This window comes from Phocoena phocoena, chromosome 1 (assembly GCF_963924675.1).
Source record: "Phocoena phocoena chromosome 1, mPhoPho1.1, whole genome shotgun sequence".
NCBI classification, from domain to species: domain Eukaryota; kingdom Metazoa; phylum Chordata; class Mammalia; order Artiodactyla; family Phocoenidae; genus Phocoena; species Phocoena phocoena.
The window spans coordinates 164,143,799-164,168,075 of NC_089219.1; the positions used below are offsets into that span (position 1 = coordinate 164,143,799).

At 55.3% G+C, this 24,277-nt stretch overlaps 2 protein-coding genes across 4 annotated transcripts in view; both read left to right on the forward strand.

Annotated features, from left to right (window-relative positions):
- The first annotated feature begins 2,884 nt into the window (after window positions 1-2,884).
- LOC136124195 (left-right determination factor 2-like) lies at window positions 2,885-6,513 on the forward strand. 2 transcript variants are annotated; one of them, XM_065878719.1, is made up of 5 exons: window positions 2,983-3,232; window positions 4,518-4,546; window positions 4,649-4,764; window positions 4,988-5,230; window positions 5,597-5,960. In XM_065878719.1, exons 1-5 carry the CDS (start codon window positions 2,983-2,985, stop codon window positions 5,958-5,960), a joined length of 1,002 nt encoding a protein of 333 aa, XP_065734791.1. The 2 variants fall into 2 exon arrangements, with proteins under 2 accessions (XP_065734783.1, XP_065734791.1); XM_065878711.1 differs by having other exon boundaries at window positions 2,885-3,232; window positions 4,518-4,764; window positions 5,597-6,513.
- A 2,293-nt stretch (window positions 6,514-8,806) lies between these two features.
- Window positions 8,807-24,277, forward strand: part of TMEM63A (transmembrane protein 63A) — a 32,698-nt gene continuing 17,227 nt past the window's right edge. Inside the window, exons 1-7 of one of the 2 annotated variants that reach the window (XM_065896325.1) lie at window positions 8,807-8,928; window positions 12,078-12,254; window positions 13,905-14,260; window positions 16,841-16,920; window positions 18,846-18,909; window positions 19,862-19,899; window positions 23,551-23,693. In XM_065896325.1, the coding sequence (XP_065752397.1) occupies window positions 14,075-14,260; window positions 16,841-16,920; window positions 18,846-18,909; window positions 19,862-19,899; window positions 23,551-23,693 (511 nt within the window). In that variant the 5' untranslated portion in view covers window positions 8,807-8,928; window positions 12,078-12,254; window positions 13,905-14,074. Of the gene's footprint in view, window positions 8,929-12,077; window positions 12,259-13,904; window positions 14,261-16,840; window positions 16,921-18,845; window positions 18,910-19,861; window positions 19,900-23,550; window positions 23,694-24,277 lie in introns of those variants that run through there. The other variant, XM_065896332.1, reaches the window with a different exon arrangement.

A 24,277-nucleotide genomic window follows, 5' to 3' on the forward strand; every position in this document is an offset into this window, starting at 1 on the left:
TTTAAATCAATTGAACTAACAACACTGGTGCCTCTGGGGTGGGGGGTGGTGGATAGAGAGACTGGGGCCAGGGATGGGAGAGACTTTTTACTGTACCATTTACAGAATAAAATTATAATTTTGAAAAGGGGGTATGGATCACGATGATAGATTAGTAAGATTCCTACGGTGGGAAAAATATCTGAGTTTCTTTTTTAGCAGACTGTCTCTGGGGAGGAGAAGTGGGAGGTGAGTAGCAAAGGCGGGGAGGCTGACTTTTTAAAAATATATATTTATTTATTTAGGCTGCACTGGGTCTTAGTTGTGGCCTGTGGGATCTTTTAGTTGCAGCATGTGGACTTCTTAGTTGTGGCATGGTAACTCTTAGTTGTGGCATGCATGCGGGATCTAGTTCCCGGGTCGGGGCTCAAACCCGGGCCCTCTGCATTGGGAGCGTGGAATCTTACCCACTGGACCACCAGGGAACCCCCGAGGCTGATATTTTTCATGAACATCTTTTGCACCTTTTGACTTTTGTACTATGTGTGTTAATTAACTAGAAAATAATTAAGAAACATTGTTAACTTAAAAAATTAAAAAGTTAAACATGGTAAGTTAGTATCAGTTGAAAGATCCCTACCATTTATTGAGCACCTATTGTGTGTGTGTGTGGGGGGGGAGTTTGTGAGAGGCACTTTGCTGACATCTCCACTAATACTGACAAGTTCTTTGCAAAAAAAAGTACATTATCCCCATTTTGTAGGAGGAAACTTACACTGAAGGGGATAGAAAACCCATCTAAGGCCACACAGCAGATTAATGGCACAGCAAGGACTGAACCCAGGGCTCACCCTTGCCAGAAAGGTGTGGATAAACGGAAACATGGGTCCTTAGTTCTCTCCTGTTTCCCACCCTTCTCAGCCCAGGGAGCCCCAGGGAAGTGTTGGCCCTGCTAACGCGGAGGCCAAATTGCTCTGGGAGGACAGGGAAGGCCCACTGCCCACCCAGAGGCGTGTCTGGAGACCCCAAGGAGCCACATGGGCCCCCAGGTCTGGGGTTGGGGAGGATAATGGGTGCAGGGCTGGGGCAGCCCAAGGCACCTGGGGCTGGGCCTCGGGGAATTTCAGAAGCACCACAGCAGCGCCTGCCCTGCTCAGGAAGGGGACAGGTGTCCCTATTCCCCCAAAGACCCCCAGATGCTCTAATCCACAGGTGAACTGGCTCCCAGCCTCCAGTCTTCATCAACCTCACAGCTCACTTTAGTTCCAAGCCCAGGCTCTGGTCCAGTTTGTCTCCAACCGCAGAGTCCGCAGGATGACCTCTGACCTCACATTTTCTCACGGCCCTCAGCTGGCAGTCTGGACTCGGGCTGGGGTCAAATCCTACCCTATTAGGGGCAGGAGGGTGGTAGTGGGCACCTGGCCACACTCCTCACCTGCCCTCCTGCCTCAGTCCCTATCATCCATCTCTCCTGGACCCTCTGGGGGCCAGGTCTGCTGCCCACACCCCAAGACGGCCGGCCCACTGCCCTCCGGGGTACCCTCGGCTGTGGGCCAGGTCCAGATTGGCCCGTAATCAGGGGTAGTGACGCCCTGTTCCCTTGGCCCCTCTCCTCCCTTCAAGATCTGGCTCAGGGGCCACTTAACCATCTCCAGCCATCCTGACCTGGCAGGGTGTTAGGCCAGACACAGGTTGGGGTGGAAGTGGGGGAGGCCTGGCTCCTTCTTCTGCATGACAAAGGATGGGGGCTGCCCTCCCGCCCAACCGCTAATCAGCCCATTGTCAAAAGTCTCCCAATCCACATTCGATTTCTTCTTTTGGCCTCTGGCTAGGGTTGCCAGATTTAGCAACTAAAAATATAGGACTCCTGGTGAAAGGTGAAATTTCAATTTCAGATAAACAACAAATAATTTGTTAATACATCCCAAATTGTGTTGGGTATTTCTTCTGGCAGCCCGATCCCTGGCTGATTGCCCAATTGTTTTATTTCCCCAGTGAAACTCTTCAACCAGGCAAATCCACGTTCACGTGGGGAAGTCTCAGGAAACTGGGGGACATGTCCCCTGCCCCTGTCCAGCCCTGATCACCTGGATTGAGTCCACTTGGCTAGCTTCAGGGGGTTGAGCAGGACTCTGTCTGGAAATAGCTGAGGCTGTGGAAAGAACTCTGGGCTGGGAATCAGCAGACCTGACTTTACGCAGGCGTCCATCGAGAACAGTTGTGAGCCTGGGGATGTTTGCCTCTCTGAGCCTTGGTTTTCTTGGCTCAAAAACTGGAGGACGGGATGGACTGGATGGTCTTTTCGACTCTGACCTCTGAATCCATGAACAGCCAGGAAGAGGGAGAGGATGGGCTTCCTTATTGGACAAAACCCCATTGGAACTAAATTATCCCAGGCTCCCTTGCCTAGGAAGACCCCCCAGAACACCGGGGAAAATCATGGGTTTTCCAACCGCGGACAGCCCAGGAGCTCAACAGCTCCTAGGAGCCCTTTGAACGCCAGGCTCAGACGCTCATCCCGGCAGGCAGGATCGGTCCTTAGGCAGAGAGTCCTGGTGTTGAATTGGCAGTTTAGCTGCAGCAAGGAACAGGTCTCTACGTCTACACTCCAGAGACGGGAGTTTGCTCTTTGACTTGCGGGACAGGGGATCTAGCACAGAATGAGATCCCTGCCTCTGCTTCAGGAAACAAGCTTTTAAATTTAACTGGTGAGGGACCCCAAGTCAAGGTAGAGGCTTCTGACCCACAACAATAGCCATCTGTCTACAGTCCAGACAGCCCCCTCCTCGGGGCTCAGGGACCTGTCTGGCCGCTGAACTCCCAGGAGGTCCGAGGGGTGTGACCTCCCTCCCTCCCGGGCTCCCTCCCTCCCACCACCCAGGCCCAGCCCAGGCCTGGCTATAAAGCTGGCCCAGCCTGGCCCTCAGCACACCCAGCTGGGACCCTCCCGGAGCCTCGTCCGGGGACACGTCCGCTCTGCCCCTCCGTCTCCCGAGCAGCACCATGCGGCCCCTCTGGCTCTGCTGGGCGCTCTGGGCGCTGCCCCTGGCCGGCCCCGGGGCGGCCCTGACCGAGGAGCGGGTCCTGGGCAGCCTGCTGCGGCAGCTGCGCCTCAGCGAGGCTCCCGTCCTGGACGAGGCCGATGTGGAGAGGCTGATCATCCCTGCCCACGTGAGGGCCCAGTACGTGGCCCTGCTGCAGCGCAGCCACGGGGCCCGCTCCCGGGGGAAGAGGTTCAGCCAGAGCTTCCGAGGTGAGGCCCTCCCTCCCTGCTGCAGCCTGGTCCTCGCGGGGTGGGGGTGGGGGGGCTGCTCTGGGGGCGCAGGCTCCACAGGGCGATGAGGAGGGACCATGGACTGTGAGGAAGGCTGGGCCCGGGCCCCTGGTCTCTGTCTGCACTGAGGGCCCCACCCCTCGGGGCCAGGAGGAGCTGGGCCAGGCTGGACCGGCTGCCAAGGCCAAGGCAAGACCAGATATCATGGGGTAGGGAAGCAAAGTGGAAAGAGGGGAGAATAGAGAAGAGAAGACAGACTGTCAAGGGGACTTTGTGCTGGTGAACAAAAAGGCTGGCCTCAGCAGAGACTGTTGCCTCAGAGAGAAAGGACCTCTGAGTTCAGTTCTCAGTTGTGATATTTGTTTTACTTTGTACAAGTCACCGAACAACTCTAGCCTATTTGCGTTTCTGGCAGTGAGATTAAAGTAGCTCTGACTACTTCCCAGAGTTGTGGGCGTTCTATGAGATGGGAGGTACCAGGTCCGGATCCTGTTGCAGTCTGTCACCTCCCTGGGGCTGGGGCTCACCTCCTCAGTGCCCAGAGATAGACCCGGCCAGGTGTCTGGGGAGATGAGTAGACCTGGACGCCTGAGGGGGGGGGGGGTGTGACTGCTTGTGGTCACGGGGCTGGCTGGTCAGGTGATCATGCTACCCACCCGGAGCCTCAGGTGTTGGGGACATGCTGCTGGTGCCTCTGAGGAGGCTGTTGTACCCATCCTCACCATTTCCCTCAGGGCTCAGCAGTCCCACAAAAGTTGTTTACAGGCCCCTGGCTACTCTTCCTCCTTTGGGGGACATTTCACTGGGCATAAGCAGGGAAATGAGAATAAATTCTGGGCTCTTCCTCTGGCTCTTAGGAAAAGCCAGTCTCAGCCGGTGACCACAGATTTTCACTAGCTGGGTCTTCTGCCTCCCGCGCTCCATTCCCCCTCCTGCCCCTTTGCCTAAAGAAGGCTGTGGGTTTGTAGTCCTCACTGGAAGCACCAGTCTTGGCAGGGCGTTTCAAAGCTGCCCCTACCAGGTGAGGGCAGACGCCACTAGTAAACAAGCCCCAACCTCAGATGATGGGGGAGAGCCTGCTTGGCCCTAACAGTTTTTCTAGGAGTGGAGGTGCTCTCTTTCTGGCCTGGCCCATCAGTTTCCCAGCCCCCAAACTCTCCCTAGGGATTACTGGGGAAACCCTGTTCACTGGCCCTGGGCCCTGCCACCCTCAGAGCTCCCCTGGTGCCCGAAGGGGCCCCGCTGACCCCGCTCGTGTCCCCAGAGGTGGCCGGCAGGTTCCTGGTGTCCGAGGTCTCCTCGCACCTGCTGGTGTTCGACATGGAGCAGCGGCTGCCGCCCCACAGCGAGCTGGTGCAGGCCGTGCTGCGCCTCTTCCAGGAGCCGGTCCCCAAGGCCGCGCTCCGCAGACACGAGCGGCTCTTCCCGCGCAGCGACCGCGCCCGGATCACCGTCCAGTGGCTGCACGTCCGCGACGACGGTTCCAACCGCACCTCCCTCATCGACTCCAGGTGGGGAGGTGGTGGCTGGGGTGTGGGGCGGGGGATGAGGAGGGGGACTGGGCCCGGCGCGGGAGGAGGGGTGCCCTGGGGGAGGAGGGGCGGCGCGGGGGGCCGCTGGGGGGAAGGGGAGGGGACGAGAGGGGTGGGAGAGGGCCCCCCGACCCCGGGGCCACCCCAGCCGCCCCAGTCCCCACCCCTCAGCGCGGGCCCGTGTCTCCGTGTGGTGTCGCAGGCTGGTGTCCATCCACGAGAGCGGCTGGAAGGCCTTGGACGTGACGGACGCCGTGAACTTCTGGCAGCAGCTGCGCCGGCCCCGGCAGTCGCTGCTGCTGCAGGTGTCGGTGCAGCGGGAGCACCTGGGCCCGCTGGCCTCCAGCGCCCACACGCTGGTCCGCTTCGCCTCGCAGGGGCCGTCGGGCGCCGGGCAGCGGGAGCCCCAGCTGGAGCTGCACACCCTGGACCTCAGGGATTACGGGTAGGTGCTGTGGGTCAGATGGGTGAACCCGAATAATGAGGCAAATGGCAGAATTAAACATATTGAAATGGGCAACTTTACAGGGTGCTATGGGAATGGATGAATATATAAAATTTCTCCTAACAGTCTTAGGAGTAATATCAGGTCGAATTATTTATTTGGGCGTTATTTCTAGTTATCCATCCTTACACAAATATCCAGCATTTTGAACATCACAAGAGATGAACCATAAGTCTCCCTCCAGATGCCCCACTAAGTCCCGCCCTGGGATCCCTGACCTCTGTCCTCCCAGCTGACCTCTGCCCTCCCAGCTGACCTCTGCCCTCCCAGCTGACCTCTGACTCTGCCTATCCTTGCCCCCCACAGAGCTCAGGGAAACTGTGATCCTAAGGTACCAGCGACCGAGGCCACCCGCTGCTGCCGCCGGGAGGTGTACATTGACCTGCAGGGGATGAAGTGGGCTGAGAACTGGGTCCTGGAGCCCCCAGGCTTCCTGGCCTATGAGTGTGTGGGCACCTGCCAGCAGCCCCCAGAGCCCCTGACCTTCAGGTGGCCATTTCTGGGGCCGAGACAGTGCATCGCCTCAGAGACGACCTCGCTGCCCATGATTGTCAGCATCCCGGAGGGAGGCAAGCCCAGGCCCCAGGTGGTCAGCTTGCCCAACATGAGGGTGCAGAAGTGCAGCTGTGCCTCGGATGGGGCGCCTGTACCAAGGAAGCTGGAGCCGTAGGTGTGGGGTGCAGCCATCGAGGGACTTGGCTTGTGTGTGTGTCAGAAGTGTTCCAGGGTACCAGGAGAGATGGGGATTACTGAACCGTGGATGGCTCGTGCTCTGTGCTCTCTCCGGAGTTCTTCTGACCAGTCAGCTCACCTTCTGATTTTTGTTTCCCAGGAACAAGTCTCCCTGGCCACTGGGTAACCCCTGCCCAGTCTACCTTTTTTTGACATTATTCACTGCACTGTATCCTAAGCACTTATCTGTGTAGATTTTGTAACCTAAGAGGAGAAACCACAATTTGTCATTGTTTCCTCGTCCTGTCACTGGATCTGGGCTGAGCTCTGTGGTATGGGTGGGAGATGCAGCTGCCATTCTGGGCTTAAAACCTAGGGTCAAGTATGGGTTGTGCATTCCCAACTCAGATAATAAGGGTATTCTGCAAGAAACAAATAAAACAGATTTTATTCGGTATTGCTATGTTTTACCCAGAATCCTGCAAATTGTGAGGGAACAGAAAGTTCTATAGGGATTAAGTCAACCAGATTAGAAAACTAAGGGAAAAGCTTAAAAAGACTTGTTCGAGGTCTCAGTTAAGGGTGATACAGGGTGCTAGGATCAAAATGCATTGATTCTAAGGTGCCTGTCCTCTTAGGATTAAGGCAGGATTTATTTTGGTCATTTTTGTTGACAATTTTACTTTTCTGGGCACAGGGAGTGGGCTTTATTTCAATTCTACTTGATACAAAATTTTTAAAAATCTGTGATCAAAATCATCATCAATATTACAAGAATGTGGGTCACTCCTTTAGATTTGGGGGCAGATAAAGGGAACAAATGATAAAATGGTGAATATAAGATTTTTGAATGCCAAGATTACACTGGCTTTTAAACTGAGTTTGATGTAGGATCTGGGCCTGGGGCATGGATGTCTTGGATTCCTTGCCAGCCAGGCTTCACAGCTCTTATTAGCTATAAATTCTATATCCTCTAAATTTTCATTTTCTTGTCTATCAGATAGGGACAGTCCCTGACTCCTGTACTTTTACTGGAGATTTAAGGAAATAGTGTTTTGTTTTGTTTGTTTTTTAAAGATTTATTTAGTTGCGCCAGGTCTTAGCTGCAGCAGGTGGGCTCCTTAGTTGTGGCATGCTTGTGGGATCTAGTTCCCTGACCAGGGATCAAACCCGGGCCTCCTACATTGGGAGAACAGAGTCTTAACCACTGCGCCTCCAGGGAAGTCCCAGAAATAGTGTTTTTATAAGCACTCTCCATACTGCCTGACACGTAATGGGGGCTATGGTTATTTCAACTCACATTCTGATCTATCTTGGCCTTCTCTTGATTTTGAAATAACCAACTGAAAGTCAAATTTAGAAATCCCTTCCCTCTCTGAAATCAAGGATCCTAACTTTTCTCTTTGTCAGTGGCTCCACTAGGTTAGGGGTTAGAACTTTGCACTTCCCTGGGCCCCAGGGCACAGACCAGGCAGGGGGTGGCTCCATTAACTGAGGCAGGGACAGAATAGGAACACGCAGGTGGGGCGTATGGGGGGGGGCAGAGAGTGGACAGACGCAGTCTGAGAAGACAGGGGCAAGTCCGGCGGTCACACCCAGGAACCTGCTGGAGGTCAGGCGTGGGCCCTTGGCAGCCGGAGGTGAGAGCAGGAGAGATGGTCAGGCCCCTGCGCAGAAGGACAAGGGCTGGGCTGAGTGCAGGGGCCGAGGGCAAACTGTGGGAAATAACTAGCGGCTGTGGGTGGAGGAGAGGGAGGAAGCCAGATGGGACAAAAGGAGCTGTTAGAGAAGCAGGAGACATCCCCTACCCCACCCCACTCCAGAGAGCCCCAGGCTGGTGCTGGAGGCGTGGGCAGGGAGGGAAGGAGAACACTTTGACCATTTCCAGGAAAGAGGAAGACCCAGAAATGGAAGACAGGTCAGAGGCCCTGCAAAGCTGTACACGTGCGGAGTGAAGGCCTGTTCAGGATTTACTAATTTCTAGTGCTGGAAGGGACCTGAGTGGAAGCTTCGGTCCCACCCCCTCGTGTTGCAGACGACGAAACCGAGGCCTGCAGAAGAGGGCAGTTTGGTGCCGCAGGCAGGCGGTGGTCTTTGGTTTCACAGGGTGCGGAGTCCTCACTGAACCCCGTCCTGCGTGTGGCCCAGCGCACACCCCGGCGCCCCCAGGGAGCTTACAGTCCAGTTGCGGAGGCCGCTGGCTCATAGGAAACAGCTGGGCTAGATGGGTGGCACCCGGCGGCCTGGTCCTGGCAGTACCCGCTTTGGCTCCAGGGGACCGCTGAAAATACTGCGACCTCCGTTTGGGGCCAAACGTAGGACGCACCCACCCACCCTCCACAAGGCGTTCCCTGTCCGGCTGCCCAGAGCGGTGGGGGAGCCGCGTGACCGCGGACTGCGTGGAACCGAGGTGCGGGCTGAGCCCAGCCGAGCTTCCCATCCTCCCACTCTCCATGGCGGGCCGAGGAGCCGGTCGCGGAAATTCAGTGCAATACAGGACAATCAAGAACGTTTCCTGATGCTCTCCCCGCGCAGCCCCCGGACGCGACCACCCTGTGCTAGGCCCGGGGCTCCCCGAGGTGCCGGGACAAGGGGGACGCGCCGGGGGCTGGGGAGAGGAATTAGCCGTGGCGGCGCCTTCCTCCGTCCCAGGATGCGAGCCGGCCCGGCCGGGGCCTGCAGAACATTAGGAGGAGCTGCGCGGGCTGAGCAGCCGCCCCGGGGCCAAACCAGGGCGGAGGATCGCCGAGGGGCGCACGGTCCGGGGAGCGGGAGCCGGCGGCAGCGCAGACGCCTGCCTCGCCGAAGCTGCAAATTGAGCAAGCAGTGGGCGCGGGTCTGCGCATGTGCACGAGTGCCGGAGTTTCACTTTGTAACTTTTAAGTAGTCTGGACGCCGCCCCGCCCGGCCAGGTGGAGCCAGACAACCTCCCCGGGCCGCGCCGGGCCGCAGCGCCGCCGCCGCAGGTAAAGGGGAAGAAGCGTTGGGAGGGGGGAATGTCGCCCTCCGCCTTTCCTGGGACGTGCAGGACCTGGGGTCTACGTCAGAGTGCCATGTCTAGTGTCCGGTTCCGGGGTGCGGCCCTCCGGCCTCCGCAGCCCCGACTCCGGAGCAGGGGGTGACCGGGTGGGTGGGAGGAGAAGGTCCGTCCCTGGGCCCCGCAGACCCCGCGCCCCTCTTCCAGCGCCGCGCCTCTCTACTTCCTAACGACTTTTCGGGATTTCCCCCTCCAAGGCTCCAACTTTTCGCTTTTATGGCTGATCCCTTTCTCTTCCCACCCCTCTCTTTGGGGGTTTGTCAGCTGGTGTCGACCTCCCAGCCTAACCCGGAGCGCAGGCTGGGGGCCCTTCCTTCTCCGACTCTGCGAGGTGGGCCTGGGAAGGGGCCAGGCATCTGAGTCACCTGCTGCTGGGAAGGTAGAAAGCACCTTGGGGCTGCTCCCCGGTGACTGCTCCCTGCAGCCCTGGTGGAGTCCTGAGGAGGGAAGCTGGGGGTTTGGGGAGGGGTGGGGAGGGCGAGGAGAGCTCTGCCAGGAAACCCAAAACGCAGCGGTGCCAGTACCTGATAAGCCCGGCCACCTGAGACTCTGGCGTGGCCTCTGTCTTTCAGCTCAGGCGGTGTCCTGAAGGGCAGCAGGCCACAGCGGTACACAGAATGACCCGCCAGCTTCCTTCCACGCTGAAGTTGTGTGGCTGTGTCCCAGCCCCACAGCATGCAGGGTTTGAGGTTAAGCCGGTGGACTGTGCTCACCACTCCAGGCCCAGTGCGTACAAGGCGGCATCCTGGGGTCTTTCTCAGGCCCTGGCTCCTGCAGGGCTGTGGACAGTCGTTGGCAAGAAGGAAAGACTCCAGGTCGTTGCTTATTGGAGAAACGACCCGTATTTCCCTTCTCCCTTCTGCACGCCCATTGTCTTTCTACCTTCTCTCCTCCTCTGACAGCTGTCAGGTAGTCCTGAGTCTGCTTCTGCATTGAGGTGGATGTGTACAGAAGCAGAGGCCTCCTTTTGCCTTCATTCACCTCTTGTTTGTTTAGTTTGGGGGCAAAGGTCTCCCTTGGCTGTTCACTGGGCTGTAACAGGAGAAATATCAGATGGGGTCCTGCTACTCCTAATGTTGTCTTTCCCACTGTCTGGAGAGGCGACAAAATAAGAGGAGGTTTTGAGTGCCCACGAAGGCTCAGTGCTTTATGGACATTGCCTCTCACCAGCCCTGCAGGAGAGATGTCATTGTGCCCATTTTATGGAGAAGGAAGCCAGATCGCAGAGTGCTTAAGCCACTTGTCTAAAGGCACGTGGTGCTGAGACCCTGACTCCAGAGCCTGCTCAGGTGACTGCCGGCTGCCCCCTCCTCCCACTGCAGCCAGACCCTGTGCCGTTTCCTTGGCGCTCCAGGGCTTGCGTCTGTGGAGGTAAATGGTTGTCCAGGTTCCTGGGCCCTGTCTGGTGGGGCTTTAAGGAGAGGTTTGCAACCTGCCATCTAGAACATCAGAGTCACCTCCTGTGGCAGAAGGCCTGGAGCTGCTTTTCATCCTCACAAGGTCGGAAAATTTGGTGATGATAAAAATGCCCTGAATTTGCAAGAGCTGACGATGCTCACAGGCTTCCCGCAGCGTTGTGTTGCCACTCCTGGCAGGGCAGGCGTAGAGATCTTCAGGTGTGCTACAGGGGCCAGCAGCTACCAGCTCAGGTGGGCAGGGGGTTAGCATTGGTGGCTGACTTCTTTGGCAGTTTTGGGACCAGCCATGGCATCGAGCTCTCAGTCTCACTGGCCACAACCAGACTGTATGCTGTGTGTGGGCTGAACTTTGCGTTGGGGCCTGAGTCATCTGCTCACCTGGCGCCTGGGCCTCAGAAGTATATCTTGCCTTTCCTGAATGAGGTGCTGAGCAGAGAGCTCTCTGGAAGGCATGGATAAGACTAGGCATTCGCACATGCATATCTGACAAACATGGGATGAGTGAACATTGCCAGGCAGGGCGCCTTTGGCCACAGGGCCTACTTGGTGGTTTGGCCCCTGCCCAGCACTGCCAATCTTTTGCCCGCTGAGCTAGCTCTCTCCTGGTCACCACCAGCTGAGTTCCCTTCTCTCCCCGTCCTGTTCCTTCCGAGCCTGGCGGGGCCACCCTGTGGTGCGTGTGTTTCCAGCTGCCCTCTCAGAGCGTGCCCGTTTGGGAGGATGCAGGGGGCTGGCCCTGGAGGGACCGTCATGGTTCAGCAGAATCTGGACTTTCCATGGGTAACAGACTGCAACTAAGCAGAAAGTTCTGAGAGAGAATGCGGGCCCCCAAAGCTGTGCCCTCACCTGGAGGGGGAAGGCAAGACAGGCCACCTCTGGGGAGCCCTGAGGTTCCATCCCAGGCTGGTGGGACTTGATGGCTGACCTCACTGAGTCCTTCTTATCAAACCTTGTCAAACCACCCAGGGGAGCCTGTTTGACTTAGAGGCGTGACTGGGGCTGAAGGGGGGAGAGGAGCCTAGGTACCTGCTTCCCACGGGGCCTCTGCTCTCCCAAAGCTCAACACAAAGCAGCATTGGGGAGGCTCATCCTGCCCCAGCACCACTGCAGTAGCTGCCCCTTTCCAGGGACAATGCTCCCTCTGTGACCATTTTATGGGGGTGGTTTTTTTTCTTTCCACTTCACTTTTCAAGCCTTCCTTGTTTGTTCTGCTGCATTCCTTTTTCCTGATTCTAGCCTTTGGGGGCCCTGGGGAAGCCTCTTGGGGCCTATATGAGGTCCTGGACTCAGCCTTCCTGGAGCCCACAGCTGCCAGTACTTCTGTGGGGGGAGGTCCACTGCCCTGGCTTCAGTAGGGCCTTGAGCCGTTGGACAAGAAGGGGCAGGCTGGACCCTCAGGTGATGCTGGGGAAGAGAGAGGAGAGAGGAGCAGGGCAGCACAGAGGAGCGTGGACCCTCCGTAGTGCTAGGAGTCTGGGGAGAGAGCCGGGGCCGGAGAGAGCGCATTGGAAAGAACCACAGGCTCCGCACGAGCGTTTGAGTTCCGACACATTGGGGCACGTGTGAGTGCAGGGGAAGTGTGCTGCAGGGTTTCAGACCAGAAGCCCTGAACTGGAAGAGGGCAGCTCCCACGTGACTCTGACTGTCTGTGTTCCTTCAGGGAAGTCTGTAAAGGCTGGCGCCCCATGACCCCAGTCAGGACGGCCCTGCAGGAAATAAGTGGCGGACCTGAGGCAGCTTGGGAGGGTGGCCAGGGCTGCCACTGCCTTTGCTAGAGCCTGCATCAACTGAGGTCCTCTCCAAGGCGTTCATCCACACTTCCTTCCCCTGGCATCTGGTAAGTGCGGGGGACAGGAAGGAGGGGCGGGCCTTTGCCAATCAGTGTCAGGCTGGGCGTTCCGCTGGGGTGGTGCCAGGGGGTGGGGTTTAAAGGAGGGAAGCTAAGACCATCTGTCTGCCCGAGGCAGCTTTTGTGGCTCTGCCATCACATCCTCCGGCCATTGCCCAGTCTCTTGTAGGGATGAGAGAGTGACTTGGCCTTCTGAGGAGTCCTCCCATGCCCTTGACCTGCCACCTCCCCCCACCCACCCTGCACTTCCTGTCGTGTGTGTGTGTGTGTGTGTGTGTGTGTGTGTGTGTGTGTGTGAGACTGTCCCCAACCCAGCCGTCCCAGGGGCCAGAATTGGGAATCACCTTACCCCAACACACATCCTGCCAGTATTACCGCGTAGTCCAAATATCTGTCTGTTCTCTGTACCTCCTCTTCTTGTCCCCAAGATTTTTGTCCCTCTAACAGGTAGAAAGACCAGACTTAGCCGAAGTCCCCTGGGAATCTAGGTTAACCAGATTTAAGGAGGTGGGACCTTGAGAGGAAGGTGTTGCTGAGCATTTCTCCAGGCTCTTCAGCCACAGACAGTGTGAAAAGCAGGCCAGAACTTGGCTACTAACTCTGGGGCCTTTGGTGTTTGGAGATTTCCATTAGTTTCACCTGGGTTACCAGGCTCCTCGAAGGAAAAGTCAACAACCAGCCTGGAGCGATATTTGCTTTGGAAATGCTGGACCTTCCACTAAGGCTAGGGGTGTAGGAATGAGAGGGCAGAGCCTGGGGAGTGCTCCAGCGGTGCACGGTGGGCGACTCAGGGGTCCTTGAGGAGGCCTGGGATCCCATCCTCCTCACCCTAGACCACCCCCTTTTGCCTTCTCTGTCTCCTCTCCGCTACCCCTTTCCTGGCTTTTAATCTCTCACTAAACTAACCCATGTGTGTAGCCGGCTGCAGAGGGAGTGTGGCGTAGTGGAAAGAGAGCTGGCGTCTGGGACCCAGGAGGCTGGGTCTGAGACCCAGTTCTGCCCCCACCACCTCCTTAATCTTAATCTCTGAGCCTCGGTTTCCAAGTGTATGGAGTGGGCCTGTCTCTGAGGCCCCGGCCTGACATCCTATGAACTCTTGTCTGTGGCTCAGATGATCAAGAGTTGTTGGGCTTCCCTGGTGGCGCAGTGGCTGAGAGTCCGCCTGCCGATGCAGGGGACACAGGTTCGTGCCCCGGTCCGGGAGGATCCCACGTGCCGCGGAGCGGCTGGGCCTGTGAGCCATGGCCGCTGAGTCTGCGCGTCCAGAGCCTGTGCTCCACAGTGGGAGAGGCCACAGCAGTGAGAGGCCCACGTACCGCAAAAAAAAAAAAAAAAAAAAAAAGAGTTGTTGCACTTGGACACTCTTCCTCCTCCTCTGTTGATTCCTGTGCCCTGCCTGGTCTCCCCTGCCTGCCCTCCGGACCTCCCAGGGTCCCGCTGCAGGAATGACTTCCCGGCAGTCGTCCCTGAGGCTGGAGGAACTTGGCACCCCTTAGGCAGGCACCACAGCAGCTCCTGTCCTCCCCTGTCCTCCTGTTCACCCCCGCTGGGGAGGCGACCAGCTGTGTCCTGGGTGAGCCATCCACCCGGTGCATCTGACCCTCTGGGCTGTTCCCACAATGGAGCTATTCTCTGTAGGCTCTGCCGGGCGCTCGGGGCCAGTGTCTGCCTCTCCCCGATCCCTGTGCCCCACCAGCCCCTGGAGGAGACACCCACCCTTGGCTCTGCCAGCGCTGGCTGGGGAAACCACGGGAGAGTTGGAGCCCTGACCCTCCGCCGGGTCCCATTCTCCAGGGAGGACCAGCACGATGACTGACTCCCCATTCCTGGAGCTGTGGCAATCCAGGGCAGTGGCCATCCGCCAGCGGCTGGGCATCGGGGACCAGCCCAATGACTCCTACTGCTACAACTCGGCCAAAAACAGCACCGTGCTCCAGGGGGTCACCTTCGGTGGCATCCCCACTGTCCTCTTCATAGACGTCAGCTGCTTCCTGGTGAGACTCCTTGGGAATCGTGTCAGTTCTTTGTTTGTTTAACCTCCATCCCCCAACTCCCCACCACCCCAGGGCTTTCTGGGAAACTCAGGTGAGGAGCCAGCAGACATCCCTGGGTTGAAGTCCTAGCTCCGCTACTTCGCAGCTCTGTAACCTTGGGCGTGTTACATAGCTCGTTGAGGCCTCAGGTTTTTGCTCTATAAATGGAGGTAATAATTTTTACCTCGAAGATTCTGGGACAAGATTAAATAAGGCAATGTATGTAAAGAATACACATTACGATTCTTTTGATTATTACCATTGTTACCGAGTTATCAGCCTGTCACGTGTCTAAGGCCCCTGGGAAGGGTCAGTCCACAGGGATGACAGATGTGAATGAGCATTACAGCAGCTGCAATTCCCAGTTTATAAATGTCACACCCCTGTTCCCCACTGGGGTCCCTGGGCCTTTAGAGGATCAGACGAGAAAAGGAGAAAACCGGGGAAAGGCGAGATCGGTGCCGGCCCTCATAGGTGGCCTTTCTTTAGTTCAGACCTCCTTGTTCCCAAAGACCGCCCCCCCCCACCCAATTTGAAATATGCCGTATTCTCCCCTAGACTGGCTCAGACATGCTAGGTGAGATTTACTGGGGCTCAGGGGCACCTTCTTTGGACAAGTGCCCATGGGATGGTTGGTCCCTCTTGTCACCTTCTCTTCCCATGTAGTGGAGGCCATCTGATTAAACAGGGTAAGAGGGGCTGGAGGGAGTAGACCCCTTGGACTGCTTTGGGCCAGAGGTTAGGTGGGGGCCTGGGGGAGGGGGGTTAGGGTAGCCCGAGGGCCCCTGTCCCTGAAGGAGGCGAGTATCCAACCCAAGTTTGCTTGGGGGGAAAAATGTTCACAGGAAGAGGGAAAGGGAGTCCTAACTCCTCTTTGCATTTTCCTCCCAAGGATTAAAGTCTAAATTGTTGCCTTAGACTTTTGTGACATTTGTTGGTCCTCTAAGGGCAGATGTGGGAACCCGTGTGCTACTCATGTTGCTTTTACGAAAAAGGGCTCTTTAAGTGCCGAATAACCCACGTCCTGGAGCCAAAACCCATTTGTAGGTTGAGAACAGTCACATCTGCCAGCCTTGGTTGGGAGGAGGGAGTAGGCAGGAGAGTGGTGATGGATTTGAAGGTTGGTGGGATTCATGGAGGAGGGTGGCCCTAGAGCTGTGATCCATCCAGCGTCTCCAGGGAGGGGAGGGTCTGGGCCAAGGAGAGAAGTCCGGAGAGGCAGGCTGGGGTGGGTATGTCTTGGTTGAGAAGAGAGAGTAGCTCTCCAGTGGAGCGTGCTGGTGGGGGTGGATTTGTATTGCAGGAAGTTACGGGGATTGGGGGTGGGGTGGAGGAAGGGACCCACCAAAGAGCCAGAGGGGCCTGGAGGAGAGAGGTGCGTGGGAAATGTCCACACCGCTCGAGCCAAGGGAGCAACAGCCAGGGCAGAGGGCAGGCACTTGCCAAGCTGCCTTCATGTTTATCCGACAGCAGGACTCACCTGCCTTTGAAAATATATCACCAGCTTCCAGATTCACCTTGAGAAAATTCTGCTGGAACTCAGCCCCTCTGGGGTCCAAAACCCACATTCAAAGTGAATCAGTTATACATATACATATGTTCCCATATCTCTTCCCTCTCGCGTCTCCCTCCCTCCCACTCTCCCTATCCCACCCCTCTAGGTGGTCACAAACCACCGAGCTGATCTCCCTGTGCTATGCGGCTGCTTCCCACTAGCTATCTATTTTACGCAAAACCCACATTTAAAACCACAGTTCCTGACTAGGGCAGGCAGGGATATACTGATTAAAACTCTGAGCCCTGAAGGGAGGGAACCTGTCCAGGGAGGGGAGACAGGCAGGAGCAAGACAGAGGACCTGCAAAGGTGGACACGGAGGGAGCAAGGAGACAGTCTAGAATCGACAGACTTTTAGAGCGGAAAGGGGGTTAGTCTTGAGTCCAGCGCCTCGCGTTGCTGTTGGGCACACAGGCCTGCCGAGGGCCCCGCATGCTCTGCGCCAGGTGTCCCCAGGGCTTGCCTCCAGGAGAACCAAACTCAAGATGAAGATCTGACCACTTCTGGCTCAGCTTCCAGGAGCTCTGCTACCTCTATTCTGTAATGAAAAATGCAGCTCTATGTAAAGTGAAGGAGGGAGCTGGTCCCCAGGGCTGCTGTGAGGGCCTTCCTGCTCAGGAGACCCTGCAGGCAAACCAGGGCTGAGGAAAGCTGTGGCTGTCAGGGCTGCCTTGAGACTAAAAGAGCAGGACCTGAGTGCTTGACTAGGGGGCTGCCGGGGCAAGCTCCGTGTCAGTGTTGACAGCCTCTGTGGCTTGGGCACAGGGGACAGGAGCTGGTGAAGGGGGTGAGCACGGCATTGAGCCCTTGAGCTGTGTGGCCTTGGGCAGCTCTGTGCCTTCTCTGGCCCTTTTAGCCCTCCTGAGTCCGGGGACGGGGCGGGGGGGTTGTTGGGGGAGGGGCGGGCTTTGCCCCTAAGACAATTGCCCCTAATTAGAAGCCATCCAATATGCTTTTACAAGACCTGATTTCTTTTCTACTTTTAGTTTTTAATATTGGTATTTTCCATCATAAGAAGAAACTTCTGGGATTATGGCCGCATTGCCCTGGTGTCAGAAGCAAACAGGTAAAAAAGACTCATTACGTCAAGCGTCTGTGTGTGTGTGAGAGAGAGAGACAGAGACAGAGACAGAGACAGAGGCTGGGATGGGGCTGGGGGCTTGTGAAGCCCACCAGGCACAGCCCACACATGATGTTCGTGTCAGATTGTGTTCATTAGTGTGTCTGCCAGGCCTGTACCAGAAACTGTTCTCTCTGCTCTTCACCACAGACCTGTGAGATTAGCCTTGGTACCTTCTTGGTGGCGGTAAGAACACCATTGCCCATACACCCAGCTTTCCCCTGGGGCTTGGAGCTGGCTCGCTGTGAGCCAGCTGCTTCGGGCTACGGAAGAAATCTAGTTGCCTTAGATACTTAAGGCTTTCATCATCCGCTCAGGAGGACGCCAGCTTGCTTTCTCGCCTTGGACATTTTCAAGTGTATCTTCTTTGAGGTTAATTAGTTCGGGGCTGGGGATGAGGCGAGCTGGATTGAGAAGGGCAGCAGGGCCGTAGGTGAGCTGCTCCTCTCCTCTGGGTCAGGGTCAGCCAGCGGCCCTAATCCGCCCGCTTCGGACGCTCTGTCACACAGCACAGACTGCCTTGGCCAGGACTCACGTCCTTCCGCCTCCACCCTGGGCTCTCTACGCATGTCACCTGCAGGGGGAGAATGAGTTTCAGGTTTGCACAACTGGAATTTCCAGCTCCAACTAGCTGTCCCTCACCCCAGGATCTTGTGCCAGATGCAGTAACAGGAAGCGACTGGGGAAACAGAGACTGGCCCGGGCTGCCCCGCCCAGGCCTCCCCAGGGGCTCCGCAGGCGGACCCCCACTCTTGTTCCTCAGGGGGTTCCCGTGTTGAAATGCGGTCTGTGCAGGAGGGCGATGGGGGTGTCTGTAAATGCACCTTCTTTCCCCACAGTCTCCACCCTGGTGTTTGTGGAAGCCCAAGGGTATTAACCTTGGGGTAAGGTGCTGGGGCCTCTGCTTCAGCTGTGTGCCAGCCTTGGACTGTTTGGGGGGAAGCGTTTGAAACACCTGGTGCATTTTTGGCACCTTCACTCCTAGGAGGGCTGAGTACTACAACAGACTAGAGCACCTGGAAGTCAGGAGCCTCCACACTTCCGTGGCTGTGTCATCTTGGTCAGGACGCTGAGCTCGTTGGGTTGTTTCCTCTTGCCTCTTCTTGCCCATAGGGTTACCACGAAGGTCGATTGAGGCAGTTCTCCGGAAAGGCTTTGAAAGTTGAGCTTCACCAGGCCTTATGCCATGAGAAGTGGGATGGTGAAGCCGGGAGTAGGAAAACAGAGAGAAAAGCAAAACGTTAGCATATTGCAAACACCCCAAATTCACAGCGCACGGGGTGTTTTTATGGGTTACTCAGAAGAAAGGATCTGCCCAAATTAGCAATGTAAAATGCCCCAGTTCATCAAGTCTAAAATGCCCATCTTTGGCATTTTCTCATCTATGAAACTGAGTGCAACTTATTATCGATGGTGATCATGGTTAATTGACAGCATCCTTTACTCCTTAGTGGTTCAAAAAATAATTGTGCCCTTTACAACCAGTGGTGTCTTAGATTTGATAAAATACAGTATTTATTCCAAGTTTTATTTGCTATATTGGGAAATATATTATAAACAGGCAATACTTTGAAGTCACTTTACGTAGACCAGTCTCAGGGCTGAGGTTCAAGGGTGTGGAGCACAGGATGGCCCACTGATACCCTGACCCCCTGATATTCATCCCACGTAACACAGAGTTTGACGTCTCACCAAACCTTGGAATGGTCGATGCCCTTGCCTATATTTTTCACACGGTGAGTTATATTTTGTCCCAGCCGCCGAGCGCTAGTAGCTTCGGTTCTGAGCTCTAAGAGGCAGCGAGATACTAGACATAAGTTTTTAGACCTTTTAAAAGGATTATCTGCCATTTTTCCCTTTTGTGTTTCTAGTGAGTCCAGATTCCAGAGACTGTCCTCTTCCTCCTCAGGGCAGCAGGACTTTGAAAGCGAGCTGGTTGGTATTTAAGGGGCAGGTATGGTTGTGGCTGCGGGATGGGGGCTCGCAAGGATGGGCAGTAATGAATTGGCAGGGAGAGGGCGGTGGTATTCCTGCTGAGCCGCTAACTCTGTACCCTTGACCTTGAGTGGCACATGCTGGTGAGAGCTCTTCTCTGCTTTGACAAAGACACCTGACCTTGGGAATACCACAGCAAAGATGGCAGCCGCGTGATCCAGGATCGTGAGACTTTGATTAATTCTCAGGCACCTGGCTGCAGCTCTTGTCTGTGTTATCGTACTTAACGGCTTTGTGTGACAGTTAATTATTGACTTGCTTGCTAGCTTGTGAGCCAGCTGTGGGCAGGAACCAAATCTTATCCAGCCCTGTTCCCCACCTCCTGACACCCAGTAGGTGCTAAGTGACTGTCAAATGAACGACGAGCAAATATTTGTTTTTCCCAGCCGGTAGTCCAGCTTCAAGGGGTATCAAGTTGAAGAGATACGATGGACACTAAAACCCATGAAACCCTTTCCCTCTCTAAACCCCGCCCCAGGGAACTGTCCAGTTGAGTGGGCTTGGGTTCCTTGCTTTTGTCTTGCGTCTCATTCAGTCATCTTGAAACAAACAGAAGCGCCCCCGTCAGCTTCTCCAGAGCGGCCTTGAACTTTCGTCAGCTCTCCATTCAAGTTGCACCATTTGACCCAGGAGCCTGTATAATTCCACAAACTGTCAAAGCTTGAGAGACGTTCACAGGATCTCCAGGCACAAGATGCATGTGACAGAGGACTGGGAACACGCCGACTCTGTCGCGTTTGGACAACAGGGTTGCTTTGCTGAATCTGGGACAAAAGCACTGCTTTTTTATAAAACGGGAGGTTAGGTGGTTGTTTAAAGTCAAAGATGATGATTATGTCTGCCTCCGAAAAACAGAGATTGTTGGAAGCTAATCCCTGTTCTCCGTTTCCAGGGATGCTGCCCCTGGCTGACTGCAGTCTTCCGCCTGCAGTGAGTACAGCGCGGGTGGCCGGAGGTGTCTTTGTCTGGGTGGGTTTGTTTGGGTGTTCGGCCAGTCAGCAGGAGAGAGCCAAGGTGCCTGATCCTGAGCTGGAGTCTCTCAGATACTTTTCAGTTCAGACCCAAAGCTATACTTGGGGGCTGAGAATAAAGGTGGCCCGGGGAGCCCCCGTGCAAGCTCATTAAAGCTAATTTTTTGCTTTAGGCAGGAATCATATCTGCGTACTATTTAACACGGATATATTTGGATGGAAGCTCTTCTAGGCAGCGTCATGTCTTTGAATTAGTGAAAAGTGGAGAAATAATGTTTGCTTAATATATTCAGCTCACGTGGTTAGAAGTTTTCTTTTTTTTCTTAAAACCTGGGCCCCTTGGAGAGAAATCCTGAAAGAGGCGCTTGGTGATTATAAGCCAGTTAGTCCCCTTGCATGTGGTGGCAGTGCCAAGCTGCGAGTCTCAGCTCTGCTGCCTGCGGCCGTATTGCATCCTATCTGAGAAACCGCCGTTGTAAGACGCACAGCACCGAGAATGAGAAAATGCTTCCCATTATGCTGTGATTGGCTATGATCCCAGGGTGCCCCCCATTTCAGAGGTGTTGAAATATGGAAATGCCATCTTAGAAGTGATGAAACGTGACAGTTCTAGGACATTGGGTAAGTCCCTCTCTCTGGGCTTCAGTTTCCCCAACTATAAAAGCAGGCTGAGAATAACACCTGCTCTGTCTAGTTCAAATGCATTCACACGCGTGAGCGTGTTGTGAACAGTCCAGGCTGGTGAGAGTTGTTCCCAGGGGAACTGGCAGAAGGCATTTTGTGCAGAAGAAACCAGTGAACTCTGGTCTGGAGTAGGAGGGGAGGTTTCTGGGAGGGAGGAGGGGACAGAGGTGGGAGAGGTAGGTTTGCCTGCCTCGCCCTTCCCTGCCCACTCCAAAATCATGTCAGCGTTTCCTCCAGGTGTTGGAAGTCATGCATATTCTGTGCAACAATCCATCACGTACAGAACAGAATTCATAGGAAGAAATTTTAAGTCACCCCTACCCCTACCTCTGAAGGATGCCCTCGGCATGTTTCCCTCTGCTCAGCCACTGCCCATGGCACCGCTGGTTGGGACTTAGGCCATTCCCCTACCCGGGGCTGTGCCCCCGACTCTCTGCCTCGATCGGGTGGGGCAAAGCCAGAAACTTTGACTCATCATCTTCACGTTAACTAGCAAAGGCTGCTGACGGTTTGCACCGCAGTCCATACCCACTGTTTCTATCACTCCATGTCCCCTTCCTGCCCTCTCTGCGAGGACCTCACTTCTCATTGAGGCCATACCCATACAGTTGCGTATTCTGCTTTGTCATTTTAATGCTGTATCAGACATATTTTTCCATTTCAACTCCCACTGTTTTTTCTCTTCTGTTCCTGCCACAGAAAGGACTACCCTTTGACTGTTTTTAAGGCTGCAATTAATTTTTTTTTTATTTCGCGGTACGCGGGCCTCTCACTGTTGTGGCCTCTCCCACTGTGGAGCACAGGCTCCAGACGTGCAGCCTCAGTGGCCATGGCTCACGGGCCCAGCCGCTCCGCGGCATGTGGGATCTTCCGGGACCGGGGCACGAACCCGTGTCCCCTGCATCAGCAGGCGGACTCTCAACCACTGCGCCACCAGCGAAGCCCTGCAATTAAATTTTAACAGCTGCTCACGCCCAGCGTTACAACTGACATTTTTTTTTTTTTTGCGGTATGTGGGCCTCTCACTGTTGTGGCCTCTCCCATTGCGGAGCACAGGCTCCGGACGCGCAGGCTCAGCGGCCATGGCTCACGGGCCCAGCTGCTCCGCGGCATGTGGGATCTTCCCAGACCGGGGCACGAACCTGTGTCCCCGCATCGGCAGGTGGACTCTCAACCACTGCGCCACCAGGGAAGCCCACAACTGACATTTAAAGAGGCCTCTCAGTTTCCTTCCAAATTGCCTTTCCCAGCAAAATAGGGAAATTCGAGGTGTATCTCAAGAAAAAATTGTTGATGAAAATTACTCACTTATTGGTTTTTTTTTTTTAATATTTATTTATTTATTTATTTCTTAGTTGCGGCATGCGGGATCTTTTTAGTTGCGGCGTGCACGTGGGATCTAGTTCCCCGACCGGGGATCGAACCCCGGCCCCCTGCACTGGGAACATGGAGTCTTACCCACTGGCCCACCAGGGAAATCCCACTTATGGGTTTTAATCTTCACCAGTGTTTGTTTAGTAAGCACGTACTGTGGCAAAGTATATGCATTTTGGTCGTGTATTCAGAAGTGAAAACAGTGTAGTCAGTGGTAGAGCTTTGTCCTCCAGGTAAGCAGTAAAAAAGGGTAACATTAGCAAGCGTACTGCGAGCATCCACCCGGCACCAGGCGCGGCGTTGGGCCTGGATCCTCACTGCCTCCTGTGCACCTGCTGAGTGACCAGCTAGCTAGCGGGTCGTAGCCTCCCTGCTTTAGGTCCCAGCCTCAGGTGGGTGCCGTGACCCTCTCTGGAGGCAGCTGAGCTGGAGTCCACCGTGGTCTGTCTGTCTGGCTGCAGAGCCCTCGCGCCACACCTTTCACACCTGCCTTTTGATGCTGTGGCCCTTGCTTCCCTGAGCTCTTTCTTCCCAGTGCAGGGCTTTCCCTGTCTTCTGGAAGCAGGATCCTCAGGGTAGCTCCCTGTCAGGAGAATAGGAAAACAGGAGACACCCCCCTCCCCTTCTCCCTCTGTAGCATAGAAGTCTGGCTGTCAGAACCTAGAATTTTCTGGGTCTCCAAATGATCTGGAGCCTCCAAATACAGCACTGAGGGTGGGAAAGGGTGGAGCAGGTCGCCCCCCGCCTCTGGGGCCACAGCAGGGACACAGGGAAGAGGCAGGGCCAGCGGGATGGACTGAGCCTTAGAATGTTTAAAGCGGTAGCTCCAGGGACTTCCCTGGTGGCCCAGTGGTTAAAACTCTGTGCTCCCAATGCAGGGGGCCCGGGTTCAATCCCTGGTCAGGGAACTAGATCCCGCGTGCCACAACTAAAAGATCCCACACGCGGCAACTAAAGATCCCACGTGCCGCAATGAAGGTCCGCACGCGGTAACGAAGATCCCACACGCCTCAACGAAGACCAGCACAGCCAAATAAATAGATAAATATTCAAAGATAAATAAAATAAAGCAGGGACTCCACCTCTGTCTCCCAGTTTCCCTGAGGAGGAGATGGGAGAAAGGGCGGGAGCCATGATCCTGGACACACACAGCTTTGCTCAGGAGATTCTCACCTCTTATCAGTGGCTTTGCTTGTCCACAGGTGCAGGAAAGGGATGAGGGATAATTTTATTTACACACAAACGTGGGCACAGATGTTTCTAGAGACCTAAAGCGGAGCAGTGGCAGCTTCCTTCATCCAAGGAGTGTGGGGCGAGGGCTGAGAGCTCCAGGCTCTGGAGTTCATGTCATAGCTCTGCTGTTACAGGCTGGATGTTTGTAAAAGTTAATGTGCTTTTTCTGTACCTGTTTCCTCATATTTAAAAAAGTGGAGATCAAATTGGGACCTACCTCACGGACGGTCATGAGGGTTAAATGAGATCATCCATGCAAGGCCCAAAGGGCCCAGCCTGTTACCACTATTCACTAGGATTCCATGTGTGTCTTGGCCAGAGATGACCAGATCCTGGAGTGGTGTGGGGAGGACGCCATCCACTACCTGTCGTTCCAGAAACACATCATCTTCCTGCTGGTGGTGGTCAGCTTCTTGTCTCTGTGTGTCATCCTGCCCGTCAACCTCTCGGGGAGCTTGCTGGGTAAGGACTCCTCATCTTGCCTGAGTTGGGCCCAGGCAGAGCAGCAGACCTGGGGAAAGGGCCTCATTGTAGTGGATCAGAACCCCAGGATTCATGCTCAAATTCAGATGTGAGAAGGTCTCAGGGTGACTTTCTGAACTTTTCCATCTGCTTAAAGATCTGGAGAAGAATCCACCCCAAACCTGGGCCAAGAGCTGGGGCCCCTAATATCTAAGTAGGAGGAAGACCCCAAGACTGATCAGGGGCTTTCAGAGTGTGTTTTGTAGTTTCCTGCCCCCACCCAAATCAGGAGGCCACAAGTAGTGGATCCAGAAGATGTCTGTGACGCTCAAAGTGAAAATCAGAGCGTGGCGTTCTAGTTCCAAGCACCCACAGGAACCCAGCGTCCCCATCACGAATCCACCTCTTACGCCCAGTGATTCCCAGCCTTGGTTTTGGGAACAGCTTAGGGTGTTTCTAGATTTCTCAAGGAATGCCACAAGACTCTCAAAGCAAGATGAATTCAGATTTTGACTTTACCCACCTGGTAGGTTGAGAAGTTGCCAGAAGCATCTTGGAGCAAAGCAGAGGCCTTGGTTGGTGTA